Here is a 13,557-nt window from a genome sequence, read left to right on the forward strand (position 1 = left end):
TATGTTCTCACAGAAGACTTCGACACATACATACTCGACTCTTCCACGCTCTAGAAGATATTAAGTACTTTTTAAGATAAGCTTATTTAAGATAACTAGTATAATGACACGTATCTTAACCAGCATGATAGTAAAGATACGTCCGCATCTACCATCATTTTTTTTTCGCTGTGACCATAATTAATCGCCCAACGGCCTTTGATTTTGATTAAAGCTTCGAGATGAGGTGGCGTGGCTCAGAGTGGGGATTCTGGTTCAGTATCGCGTCTTTCGTGCTATATGAGATTACAAAAGTCTGGAAAAACATGTTGCAGCTGGTACTCGGTGGTATATCTCCAAACTTTGATAAAATTTTAATTGGAGATGAGTGGAAATGATAATATGCTGCTTGTGATTGCATCGACGCTGCTGAAAGCACTAAAAACCTTACCAAAGGTGAGTATTGGATCAAAAGGTCCAAGCTTGTTAACACGTGGAGGTTTTTGTCGCGTCAAACAAAGCGATGAAGACGGGGTGACAAGGATCCCCGGCGGAGCTTATAATGCCATTTCTTGAATTCTACCAGCACAACGTGTGTACAAAGCCGGAATCTTGTTATTTAACCCCTGGTACATTGTTGCGCGAAATGAAAAAAGCTCGCAACGGACCTAATGAAATTAATATGCTCATGACACAATTAGATTCAAGTGAGGGAACAACGACTCAGAATTGCGTTAAAAATTGATGATCAAGGTATATGTCATTTGGCATGTACAGCCGACACTATCTTGACCGATATTCGCGGCACTGAAATAGTCGTTAATGGCGCGAGGTCAAATACACTGCTAAATTGCAGCTTTTCGTCTTGATTAATTCCCGAGAACATTGATAGTATGAAAATGTGGGATCTTCAAGTCTTAATATTGCCTGGTGAATAAAATCTATACATCAGCACAGTGAGCAACACTCTATCATTCTTGTGGATTATGCTGAAAGGATTTTGAAACTTGCAAATGCAACGTATGGCCGAATTGCAGTACCTCGAGGTCTATTTTTGCCTTTACTCACAAGAATTGCTGTTTAAGAAGCGTGTGCTTGCGTGTGTCATTGGCCGACCGCAACACAACTGTGCAATTTGTCGCGGCCTGCGGCATTCAATTGATATACAAGCGTATCCACAAGTCGGCAAAGGGATAAATTAACTCTTATATAATACTCGAATATCCTTATTAATGCGCCTAAGTTACGGCAGCTTGCAGGACTGATAAAGACGAATATTTGGATGATGGTGGCAACCTCTAGCTTACAAGACGGAAAATGGTCACAACTCGGCTTTGTGTGGGCATGTGCTTATGAGTGTTACTCAGCTTATATGTAAGCTCTTACTTATCCCAGACAGCATTTGATCGCTTGCGTAGAGATGGCTACAATGAAAACATCATTTAACCGTGCTGATACGGCATCACTTGTGTCACGGTTGCTACAAGCAATCGCAAAATTTTATGCGTATACGATCGTGCCAACTTGCTGAATGATCATTCTTGCGCACTGCAGCACCACTTTCTAGCTGCAAGACATCGGCCATTGCTAAATAAATCTTTGAGACCAACAACCAACATCTTCAAATTTTAAGCAGGAAGCGGGCCAGGACTAGTGTAGATTTGTTGATCATGGCGCTGCCCTCGCAACTCAGATCACAAATCGGGATCGGTTACTTGATGCGTCTTCATCGGACAGATGTCCGTTCAATAAGTTTCGTCACGGATCGCTCGTTTCGTGACGAAACTTATTCTGTCTAAATGAGACGATTCTCCATCAGTACAAAAGTAGACAAAACTTTATAATTAGGACCACATGTAGAGTCCAATCCCATTTAAAGTGTTGGGGCTGAGGAGCCCAACCTTAGTCTGTAATAATTCTTTCGGAAAAACAAAAATCACTTTGTCGCTTAAATGCCACTTTCAGAGTCGATGCCAATTTCGAGATATCATGGGGCAAGAAACATATCTCCTTTTGATTCGAAATACATCAGTGCGCGAGTCATGCAGCTCGATTACCACATTATTTAGAGTTGTGTGTACGATCAAATGCGAGTATATGTGCATCACGTCGGATGCAGCCTTAACCATTGATTAAGATTCTAAATAGTTTGTGCTTCGATTCTTGATCGGAAATTATGAGGAAACATAAAAACTTATAAGATTTTGTTGGAGACAAATTTTGACTGTTCGTTATGACGTTCCGTGCTTCATTTTTATGTCCAAGCGTTTTATGCTGGACGCAAATGTGGAACGATTTTAGCGGAAAAGTGAACTATATACACTATAAATTAGTCACTCTATTCACTCGACAGCTATGACTTTAGTGAAGCTCTTATACAAATGCAATTTTTTATTTGGAAAGTTGCTACAAAGAATACTTGTGATGTTCAAGAGCACCAAGAGCATTTTTTTGTCACCAGTACAATTCTCGGAGCATCGATAAAATAAGGTCCAGCGCAAAAACTATTCTCGTTTGATTTACTGGTAATATTAATAACATCTCAGTTTGGATATCCATTCTTGAAATTTCCAACGAAACTGTAGAGCCCAAGACAGATATCTTAGCTTTCAAACTGGTTTGGCTTCTTGTTCCTTTAAGGTTTCAGACAATCGCTGATCAATATAATTACAAGCTTCAATTTTGATCGTGCTTGTTTTTTCTTCACGAAAAAATACGTCGCCGTTGTAAATGACCCCACAATTTGTGGTATATTCGGACCAGGTATTTGAAATAATTATAGTTATCGACTTTATGATCATGTTCACCTTTTGCCTCCTGTTGCTCATTTATCTGCGTCTGAAACGCCACGTCGCTTTGAAAGGAGATGCACAAGCGACAAGTGAAGTAATTTTGCCAGCTTTCGAGCCACTTTTGTGGATTCTTGCAGTTGTCACCGGAGGCTTTACACTATTTTATTTCATCGAAGATTCCCGGTTTAGAATCCCATATCTCGTCCTTGAGGTTTTCTACGCTAGTCGCATGTTTGTCTTCATGCTTGCGATCGTCTACATGTGTCAAAAAAGTGTGTCGGTGCCTGCTCTTGGTCGTGCTGTGGTCAAGTCGGTTCTTCTCGCTTCGTACACAGTTCCGGTAGTGGGATTGATCACTTATCTTGCACCCGATGGTACTGGATTGTTAATTATCGTCAGGCTTGTGATTCGACCGACTATCCTGGGCTATTTTATTTATGTGTGTTTTATCGAACCACCTGCAGGACGAGCAAGCCCGATGACCTTGCGGACTTGCTGCATTTACATTATCATATATCATGTGCTTTTAGCCATCAATACAATATGTCCAGAATACATTACGATCGAGGTGTGTTCGGATACACCTTACATAATGTTAGTTTGGGCCTCAGCCAGCCCACTTTTCATCTGGCGTTTGCTACGTGCCGACACAGAGTATTGGAGAGGAATGGGTCAACGAGCATGGGATTTACAACGCGTAAATCAGGATTCTGGACTGCACGTGGAATTTGACAAAAGGATCTCTTTTATACGCCATATCGTTTGACAGAAGAAGATGTAGCCGAATTTTCTCATGAGGCAGCGCTTTGTGCGTCATTGAATCATCCAAATATTGTCACTTTCTTTGGTATGTGTGTATGCCCTCCAACCATTTGCTTGGTGTCGGAGCTGTGCAAAGGATCGTTGGAAGATATTTTGTACGCTCAGACTAGAACACTCAGTCAACGTCGTACTACACGACATCTGTTTGACGTTGATGGTGAAGATAGTAGTGCAGAAATATATGACCAACAGAAAATGCTCTTAAAGATCGCATACATGCTTGACTGCGCTCGTGCTGTTGCATACGTTCATAGTTTCAATCCGCCGTTCCTGCATCGTGACATAAAGCCGGCCAATTTCTTAGTGGATAAAGAAAACACTGTCAAACTCACTGACTTTGGCGACTCGCGTCGTTTACCACGAAATTTGCCAAAATCGAACACCACTAGTGTCAGCAAACCAAAGGATCCTCGGAATTCCGGAGCTTTTATCCCTACGGATTCTCAATGCCAACCCCCACAGATCAAAATGACAGTTACTGGTACCGTAAGCTACATGGCACCGGAAATGATCGGATGTCGCACGGGCCTGGCAAGTTACGGGGAAGCTGCTGATGTATACTCGCTTGCCATCACATTTTGGGACATTTTGTACCCAGACCGCGAAAAATGTCCTGTCACCAACCCCATGCTCTTGTTTGAAGGGGTGCTGAGTGGCTGGCGTCCGCCACTTGAAGATGTAGATCCAACTCACAATGACGAGACAATTCCTTTCAAATTACGCGAAGTTATTACTTGTGCATGGCACAGCGACCCAAATGTTCGTCCAACAATGCCACAAATTGTACACATTTTGGAATGTATTCAGGAAGAGCTGCTCTCAGTATTCGCTCAAGACCTTAGCGATGACTTTGAAAAGTTGTACACTGGGTGTCAGATTGTTTCGTCTGACAAGTGCTTCACTGGCGAGTTTCTGATCAAACGAATGGAAGATTTGGCAGTCACAGAGTCGCGCGAGGAGGGTTTGCGTCTAGGACGCGCACTCATGGATGCTGGATTCTTGCATCAGCTTCACCATGCCGAAGGATTCGAAGGCAGCGACACTATTTACTTTTCGACGATAACAACATAAATTTCTGCCAGCCGTTAGCAATGTTGGAAGAAGCTGTTGGCATTGAGTCAGACGATGAGCTGCTTGCCTATCAAGCTCAGCCGAGAAGCGTTGAAGTTCGTAGATGTCCACAATTCTCAAACCACATTCCAAGTACTTTTTCATTAAACGGCCATCCATCAGGGGCCACAAGTAACGATAGAGAAACACAAATCTCGTCCTGTGCGTGCCGCTTACGTGGCCAAAGGCACAATCTACCAGCGAGCGGATCGGATCGGCGAAGTCATTCTAGACCTCGACAAAGAAAGCGGCACAAAGTCTCCCTTTCGTGTGGTTCACTGGAAAATATTAGCAACACTCGAAGCAGTTTCAGCTTTTTGACTTCTCTAAAATGGATGAGACAAAAGGATAGACGCACAGCAAAAAAATCTCTCATACAAAAACTACTCAATGACGCATCAGATCATGTGGTCGAGATAAGTGACTATGAAAGAAGAGAGTCTACGACACTAGCTCGACCAGCAGCGTAACTTTATTTGATTGAAAGCAATAGCTTTTGCCCACCTTTATTTTAAGTAAAATGACAACTCTTTTTCATTTCAATGAACGCGTTGTCCGCATCCTCTTGGCTGATTAATAAATTTTGTAATATGTCCTGACAGGTGTCCACGTCGGCACAGTAGTGCCTGTTATTTTGTTCATGATGGACCTTCATTGGACGGTTTTTTGTCTTTGTCTTCGGAGATGTGTATCGCGTGCCTTGCACAATAATCAACATTCGAGTGAGTCCCACGACATGAGATATCATCACACTCGGTGTTTCAAGCGACCAATCTCAACACATGCTGTATTACAAAACGAGCCGGGACAAGGCATCGCGATGTATACGCGCTTTCAAATGCATAGATCAGCGACATTCAAATAAAAACTTTTTTTTAAATGGTGAAATTCTGCCTGGACATCGTTAGTATGGCACCGTCAATGCGCAACAATATCATCGTGACATGTGGCTAAACATAGTCTTTGCAATCCAAAAGCAAATTCAACACCAAGCAAGCCGACCAGGCTTATATTGTATGTGTTGGGCAAAGCATGATACCATTATCTATTTATTAGCGAGGCCTGAGGCGACGATCGAAGTGACGTCTGATCTGTATCGATCTAAAACAGCTTTGAGCGTTCAAATAAACCCTGACGTTGATGAGGGTATAATTCGTTGCATGCCTCCCCTTGTCATGAGTCCGGAAAATATAATCTGCAGCTTAAATCAAACGATATCCCAATGGAATGGTCCATTTATGCCCATTGACATCAGCTTGAGGTAAATCAATGTCTTTAGCAAAGATAAGAGCGTTACAGACGACGCGAAATGGCCACGTGACGATCTCGTTGTCTTTAGATTCCTTACAATTATTCCAGGGGATTAAACCCTTAGAGACTTCCCGATTTCTTACTTCCTATTGCTACGACTTCCCCGGTTGCTACAATCATGGGTGGACAGATTGTACTTTTACAGCGTGTGAAAATGAGTCATTTTGGGACTGTACCATCTAGTCGCTACTTTATGTCATTTCAATCCGCATGTTTCTTTTGGAAATCGCGACCACACTCCCTTTGTTCCGTTGTATTGGAAAGATTATATGCGAGGTTAGCTCACAACTTTAAATATTTATTAAAAAAGTGAATGCTAGAGACCGTGCGTGTGCCGATAGTCTGAAAAATTAAGGTTCACAGGCGGTTGACACTTTTGATCTTTCCCAAGGCTCTTAGCAAATTTTGTGCTGAGGGTAACCCATATCCTGCGACAAAGTTGTCGCTGCTTTACAACCGCACTAGAACTATTTCTGCTTGAGTAAGGGATGGACGCTTGGTTTGACAAACTCTTTCATAAAATAGGCATAAGGCGTAATAAATCCGTGGCTCATGGCGTTCAAACTGAATCCAAAACACGGGCTGATCCCGAATATAAAACCAAGCTGATTTCACGCTGTCAATGTCAGAAAATTGTACACGAATTTATAGAGGTCGACACCTTTGGAAGTGAGTGCCCGACTGCGAGATATTATCCGCGGTCGTGACAGCTAGCACCTTAAAATTCATTTAATGGTCTCGTGTTGCACGTGATTGCACGAAAGATATGAACGTTAGGTCTTTCCGTGATTTTTTTATAAAGTCACGACCTTGATGGTAACGACCAACAACCCTGCACTGCGAGCCTCACCTCTTCAAAAGAGACCCCCTTTATCAGGAGTGATGTTATTTAATTATTTTGTATTTGATATCCTGATGGGTCGAGATCCCTTCAGGAGATTGGTTTTCATCGCCACTTTGTCCTCTTATTACTACATCTCGACGGTTCGCCACAACCAGTCTATAAGCCGACCCTACGTAGTAGCCAGCCCACCAAAGCCTCACAAGCGAGAGCAAGGGAAATCACCAGCGTAAAAAGATAGCTGAGGGTATGCAAGGAGTTAATGCTATGACCGCCCGTATATGCTGCGTATGTGTACCACATCGGTGCTCAGCAGCTAACTCTCCAGTAAAAGTTCACCCCTCTCAACTTAGTAGATTGTATCGCCTCTCGTGCGCTCAAAGTGCTTTCGCCTTCCGCGCCCAAAACAACCCTTCTCGGCTTGAGTGTTACGCTAATCGCTTTCTCGAAATAGGTAAGGCAGACGCCGAAACCCGCGCCTGTCGGTGATCCTCAAATGATCACGCTACCTATTCGTTACAGCGTCAGCCACCCCCTCAGATATGAAAATTGACAGCTCTTGACATAATCTGCGTAATCTTAAACCTCGTGGCAAACATTCAAAATTCTGACCACACGTGGTAGGATGCAGTGGGGCTGCAGTAGCTCTTTGTTTAGAGGAAACTAAGCAGAGCTCACCGACCTTTCGTTCTTTACATAAACCGGAACGAGTGTAGCGGTTCTCAATCCGCTTACTTCAAGTACTAAAGCCTTACGAAGGTAGACGAACAGTTCTGGTCAAAATTGAAAAAAGTATTTATCGTATTAGTTGCGGCAGAATTGCCAATATCCCAGACCCTAGATTTTCCTTTTAAATGCAGTAATACCTTATTAATATGGCAAAACCTTATTAATATATTAATATGCATTACTACTGGCAATCCTGCTGGTGGCTTCTTGTTACGGTGTAGCCTCACCACTGTGTGATTGTGTAACACACACCTTTGCACGGTCACACAATCTTGTGCGACCCGCCCTTTCTTACAAGGGCACATTTCACCCCGTTACACAGGAGATGAGTTCATCTTACCACCAGTTTAAACCGTGGCTGGACTCGTAAGACGAAAAGATTCTCACGTCTTGATAAATAATCGATTTGATGTAGTCGCGGCTATTCCTATGAATTTACACGTGGTCAAAATCTTGTACAGCGATGGAGATGATGCAGCTCAGCTGTCGCGATTCATCGAGACTTGAAGGTTATCTTTCTCTAAAGCGAGCTTGCATCAGACAAGACACCACCCCTCTGAGTTGTTGTGGTTAAACAACAGCGCGGAGTAGCGGCCCTGAAGTACTCATTGTATTGCCTTTTCACATTTGCCACAGGTTCGTTTAAACATGATATGTCAAAAGATTACGTTTATATGGGATACTAGCTGAGTAAAAATGGAGTGCACGTATTCTGATAGCACATTAAGTAGTTGACACGCTGTCCAAACACATAGTATCCTCCAAAAAAACGCTGGTGCATTTGCAGCCTGGCTATATGTTGTGCTTTACTAGAGGGATGTTGCAGCGCTGCACCCCGTTCGACTCCCTCGGCAGCTCCCAGTTACGAGTGTGGCTTTAGTACTGTAGTTCTACTATCTGTCAGCTAAACAAAGACGGAACGAAACTCTGCCATTTCAATGAATACACTGATTCTTTTACCTTTCTCAAAGAAGATTGTGCGGAAAGAATACAATAACAGAATGATAAAGTATCGATTCTGTAGAAATCGTTCGTTTTTTTCAGTCGTATTTACTTTCCACATATTGTCCGTGCTTGGACCAGAAGTTTCTTGAAATGGCTGTGAGACTGTTTTAGTGTCTTATACTATTTATCGATAACGTTCAAGAAGTCATTCAAAACCTTATAGAATTTGAGCATACTCATTTTACTCATCTATCCTCCTTTATTGGTCCCTCAAACTTATAGCCTAAACATGCGCCTAATCTTTACCAAAAATGGCACTACTGCGCGAATATATGCTTGAGCTTTTTGTAAAGCAGTCACCTTTCACAGATATTATCGCGAGTTACCAGTCCTCATCGATCGATCACATAAATTTGGTAATTGATGACGTCTAATAACTTCAATCAAATGCAAATCCTCCCATACCAGCACGAAGTGAGAAGTGTTCATTCCTTTGAATGGCAAGAATGAATCTGAAGATAATAGAGATTTGGTGTAGAAAGTACAAGGGAAGTTATCGTATGAGTCAGCGCTATGGGCCCTCCATTCGTGAGTTGGCTTTCGATAGCCAATATGGAAGGCTTATTGTCCGACGGTCATACAATTGGTGTGTACAAAATAATTTCGCCAATATTAGCTCATAAACTGAGGACTATTCAGTCTTCGCTCTCGTGTCCATCTTTTTTGAAACGTATAAAATTTACTGATTTACTATGGTTGAGCTTTTGCGATATTCAGCATTTTAAGAGGTTGCTATGCAGTTAAGTCGGCACGTTAATCGTGAGTTGACAGTTAGATCAATAGGCTGATTCTCATTTGTGTATCATATTCTTCTGATGCTTCTACTGAACGTTAAGTAATTGAGAATTAACATATACATAGATTAACTCTCATCCAATAGCTTTTCACAAGTTGGGCTGTTCGATGACTGTCTCTTTACATAACACGCGACGAGCGTGGGCTCTGAGTCAAATTTTGCGGAGAAGGGCTCTGCAGCTCAAATGATACGTGGTGAGGCTTTTGACGGCCCGGTCGATATTTTCTTCGAGGATGGAACATGAGATTTTTATTTACCTAACCCCTCGGCAAAAAGACAAGCATAAGAAGCCCCTGTCTTTAGCTGATATGGAATAGCGCGATCGGTGTCCCGAGCCTAGAAGCCTTTAGCATCGCTTCAAGCTGCAACGAAGCGCTGACGACACAGAACCCCCGAAAGCTGAATCTGATGTCGGCGGTAGGACCACCAAGTCCAACTGAGATCTAAAAGCAAATTTGCTCCCGGTAAGTGTTAGGACATTCAACAACAACGACGGAACAAATAGCCTTCTTCGTACCCAGGAGGTTACGATGGTAATGGTCTAAACCAAGATTCAAAATGAGCAGTATCATGTCACGCTCTCACCGCGTGTGATCGAAGCTCTTTCCTACTCTTCGAGGGAAGACGGAGCTGCGGGGCTACCCCTAGGAGCTAAGAGCTATAGTAGTCAAGATGTCGGCTGACGCTTCATACTCATGAGGTGTTATCCGATCAGACGCAGCCCACTCAAAGAACTGTGCCGTACCACAAACCGATTTTAGGCGCCCCTGGCTACACTTGCGCACTTAGTGCACTGAAAATTATACATGATGAGTACGTGTTGCCTGGGGTGCGATATGAGCGCACCAGACGCTATAGAGCTCAATCAAACTGCTTTTGACCATCGTTAACCAAAACACCTTGGTAAATGAAGTTGTTTCATCCGAAGAAATACAAATTTGACCTTGCGCCCTCTTCGCTCTTGATCAAGAGGTATTAAGGGTTTAGCTTCCAAGCAGCCACTCAACAGACTCCAATGGAAAGTTTTGGGTCACAGTAAGCACGGGAGGTCATCGAGAATAACAAAGGTTGATTGAACCTCGCGATGGTAAATCTCAATGAAACTAGGTCCTAATCAAGATTTTTTAGAGGAATGAACTTGCAAATCGTGTTTTCCTGATGCTGACTTTTGTCCGCCAATCTTTTTACAGAAAGCCCTGATCAATTCGGGGTAATGCACAACAACGTGCTACGAGTATATTCGATTTTCGCGCGGTGTTAGCATACTTATTAAGATTCTTTCAAGCTTCCATACATGTTTCAGAGTTTTGATTCTGATTCTGTTTGCTCTCAAACCCAGATTTGCCTAAGATCTCATTTCAAGTATCGTATGGTGAGAATGCTTTGAGCTATGGATCGACTAAGAGTCGAAGACATATAGATGCTAACCACTTCTCGCCTAGTGAACATTGCCTAGGACATAAAGCAGGGGCAGCATTGGTGCTTGACATGGAATCTTTTAGTAGCACAGATGTTAAGATCCCTAAGCAAATCTCGAAAGGCATAGGCTATTCGGGGCCACTGACTCAACAATGACATGTCGATACAAAATAAGCAGCCGTATGTCGCGGTACCCATTAATAAAGTGACCGGAAATTTTTTGGATGATGTTAGTATCTTCATATCACCCCTGGTAAGCGTTCGTATAGATTAGTGTAATCTTTGTGAATGTGCGTGAAAATCTAAAGATGGTGATAGTCGAGTTGGTACGGCTAGATAACGAGATATAAAGTAATCTTATTCCACAATGTGCGAAAGTGTATCAGTTTTCAATCGAGTCTTTTATTCCTTTTTGAGGAAAAAGCCAGTATGTGACGCAAAAACATACGCGCCTTCAGGGGAAAGCGTCATGTCATTAGCTCGGATATTGTGTCCGCAAACTCCTTGCTTATGCCAAAGACCCTTCAAAAAGAAAATGCCATATCATCGACGTTTTCTATGTGCAAAGCACGAAGTGGGTTTGGTGAGAGATGTTAGATCCCTCCGATATTTGTGCCAGAAATGTCGAGGGAATGAAGCAAAGTGTGCATTCTTTTAATAAGTAGATGCGGCCATATATTTTGCGCAAAAGTTATAACCTAGAACATATATCCTGCAGAACAGTGTCACCGGATGTCTATTGAATATTGCTTTCAATTTGGTCAATAAATGTTGCTAACAGCTCAAACAACTTCGTGATACACCCCTGACTACAGTGAGTACCCTAGGAATGGCCAACGCACAGCGACGTTTAACTGTCTACTACCGCAACGAATTAGGCCTCATATACATAAACCTATGCGCTCCTCCTTATTCGCGACGAGCATATGATATCAATTTATTGATCGCCGCAATCTACTTTTGCGCGCTAGTTGGCCGTTAGCCAATGTAGACGAAGGCTGACGACACACTCATTTTTACGATGCTTCATTTCGAAGCATATCGTAGGTCAAATTTTGCGAAGATTACGACAATAGTATATCAGTGACCCCGGTAAGGTTCTCAAAACGGCTTGGCTCGTTCAACTACCTGCACGAGTTCAGCGCAAACCGTGCCAATAAACACTCCTCTCGTAAATCATTTTAAAGTGTGCTCGGCGATGTTCTAGCGCAAGAAACTAGACCGCTTTCGATACAGGCGATAGACATCCTTTGCCGGCCATTTTTACGGACGATACATTTTTTGGTATATAAGACGTCTTGTCTATTGCATTGATTATGTTTACCTCATCTTATGGACATGATTGCATCATTCTATCTTAGTCAAGCTAACTTAATTAGACAGAAACATTATGGCAAAAGTTTGTAGTTTGTACTATATACAAGTTGTGTTACGCTATTAAAGGAATTGAGGTGCGAGGATTTCAAGCTCGTATATCACTTAAACAAAATATTTGCGAGCGCATTAACACTGCTCTTTTTTGTTTCAGGCTTTTTGTATGACGAATTGGCTTGGCGCACAACCCGCATATGTAAAGTATGATGTAGACCTCATAGGACAAGTTTTTTATGAGCCACATGAGACTCCATCAAAGTCAAAATCAAACGTGCTAATTAGCGAGCATATGTACAGGTGGATCGAGACGTACGGATGGATAATCTCTTATGTTGTAAGAGTAAAAACGTATCAAGGCTACCACCCTGCAGCATTTTCTGTGGATTTCACCAGCTTGTTGGCTTTGGCAGCGTGACAGCAAGCAATTAGTACGCATTGTCATGCGCTGGACCCGCGCTTTCAAACAGAATTTTGCTGTGCTTTGTACAACATGCTCAACCCCATATCACGTTCATTCACAGCATACCACCCACTAAACGTGATGTCGATTTTTTTATAATATTCATCAACGCATGAAGTGTCCGAAGTCATCAGGACGAAGTTGTGCTCTCGTACATTATGCAGCGGGGCTGCCGTAGCTTTGCGCTTTGAGGAAGCATAAGTTAGGTCACCGAACTCTCGTTCTATACTCGAAACAAGTACGAGTTTAGCGAATCGCAATCCGCTAACTTCAAGAGTAATTATAGCCTAAGCCCAAGGCTAATTAAAACTTCCGTTTAAACTCAGAGCTGACTTTATTTATTTTTATCTGCGGCAAAGCCGCCTAATTCTAAATGCATAGATTTTCTTAAATATGTATAGTAAAATCAAAATACATGTATAACTACTGGCTATCCAGCCCCGTACCGTATTCTGGTTTGGGTGTGGTCATGCCATGCCCATCTGGTGTGACACACACACCTGTTACCAGGGTGTGTAAAATCCCGTTACACTCTCCTCGATTAAGATTGAGAATATTTACAGCTCCAATCGATAATTGCCTCAACGAGGCTTGTGTGTCCGTTAGACACTGCGTTGGAAAAAAATGACTTCCGTGCCCAATGGTCCCTCTGTCAGTGACACCCAAGTCTCCGAGTCTCGCTGGTTCCAACAGCGCTCACGGGCTGAGCCCAGCTTCATCTCCCGCACACGGTGCCATGTTGGACCGTGTCTCCGTGGCATCGAGGGATGTAAATCCTAGGCTCGATGAGCACGAGCGTCGAACTCCGCGCACGCTAACGGTGACGAGTGACCGCGTAGGTGATCTGAAGGTGGTCGACTACGAGTCTGACACTCCTTTTCCCGGATAAAATGACGAGGAAGGCGAGCCGCACCAGCGG

The 13,557-nt window shown here is 42.9% G+C and overlaps 6 protein-coding genes across 6 annotated transcripts; 5 read left to right on the forward strand and 1 right to left on the reverse strand.

The window, feature by feature from the left end:
* Nucleotides 1–33: 33 nt before the first annotated feature.
* Nucleotides 34–1,639, reverse strand: PHALS_14502 (uncharacterized protein). Its single transcript, XM_036407423.1, has one exon. It carries the CDS (start codon nucleotides 398–400, stop codon nucleotides 209–211), a length of 192 nt encoding a protein of 63 aa, XP_036262973.1. The 5' UTR covers nucleotides 401–1,639; the 3' UTR covers nucleotides 34–208.
* A 784-nt stretch (nucleotides 1,640–2,423) lies between these two features.
* On the forward strand, nucleotides 2,424–3,619 carry PHALS_14503 (tkl protein kinase). The gene has a single exon (XM_024725715.2). The coding sequence runs from the start codon at nucleotides 2,710–2,712 to the stop codon at nucleotides 3,535–3,537; it is 828 nt and encodes a 275-aa protein (XP_024571945.1). The 5' UTR covers nucleotides 2,424–2,709; the 3' UTR covers nucleotides 3,538–3,619.
* A 1-nt stretch (nucleotide 3,620) lies between these two features.
* PHALS_11449 (tkl protein kinase) lies at nucleotides 3,621–4,664 on the forward strand (the record flags this gene model as incomplete). The annotated part of the gene is made up of 1 exon (XM_024725726.1): nucleotides 3,621–4,664. One exon carries the CDS (start codon nucleotides 3,621–3,623, stop codon nucleotides 4,662–4,664), a length of 1,044 nt encoding a protein of 347 aa, XP_024571946.1.
* On the forward strand, nucleotides 4,664–5,588 carry PHALS_14504 (uncharacterized protein). Its single transcript, XM_036407426.1, has one exon. It carries the CDS (start codon nucleotides 5,344–5,346, stop codon nucleotides 5,566–5,568), a length of 225 nt encoding a protein of 74 aa, XP_036262974.1. The 5' UTR covers nucleotides 4,664–5,343; the 3' UTR covers nucleotides 5,569–5,588.
* A 544-nt stretch (nucleotides 5,589–6,132) lies between these two features.
* Nucleotides 6,133–6,495, forward strand: PHALS_11450 (uncharacterized protein; the record flags this gene model as incomplete). Its single annotated transcript, XM_024725748.1, has 2 exons — nucleotides 6,133–6,290; nucleotides 6,378–6,495. 2 exons carry the CDS (start codon nucleotides 6,133–6,135, stop codon nucleotides 6,493–6,495), a joined length of 276 nt encoding a protein of 91 aa, XP_024571948.1.
* Nucleotides 6,496–12,194: 5,699 nt separating this feature from the next.
* On the forward strand, nucleotides 12,195–12,593 carry PHALS_11451 (uncharacterized protein; the record flags this gene model as incomplete). Its single annotated transcript, XM_024725759.1, has 2 exons — nucleotides 12,195–12,203; nucleotides 12,333–12,593. The coding sequence occupies 2 exons, from the start codon at nucleotides 12,195–12,197 to the stop codon at nucleotides 12,591–12,593; spliced, it is 270 nt and encodes an 89-aa protein (XP_024571949.1).
* Between the last annotated feature and the right edge of the window lie 964 nt (nucleotides 12,594–13,557).

Source organism: Plasmopara halstedii (genome assembly GCF_900000015.1).
Source record: "Plasmopara halstedii genome assembly, contig: Scaffold_54, whole genome shotgun sequence".
Classification (NCBI taxonomy): domain Eukaryota; phylum Oomycota; class Peronosporomycetes; order Peronosporales; family Peronosporaceae; genus Plasmopara; species Plasmopara halstedii.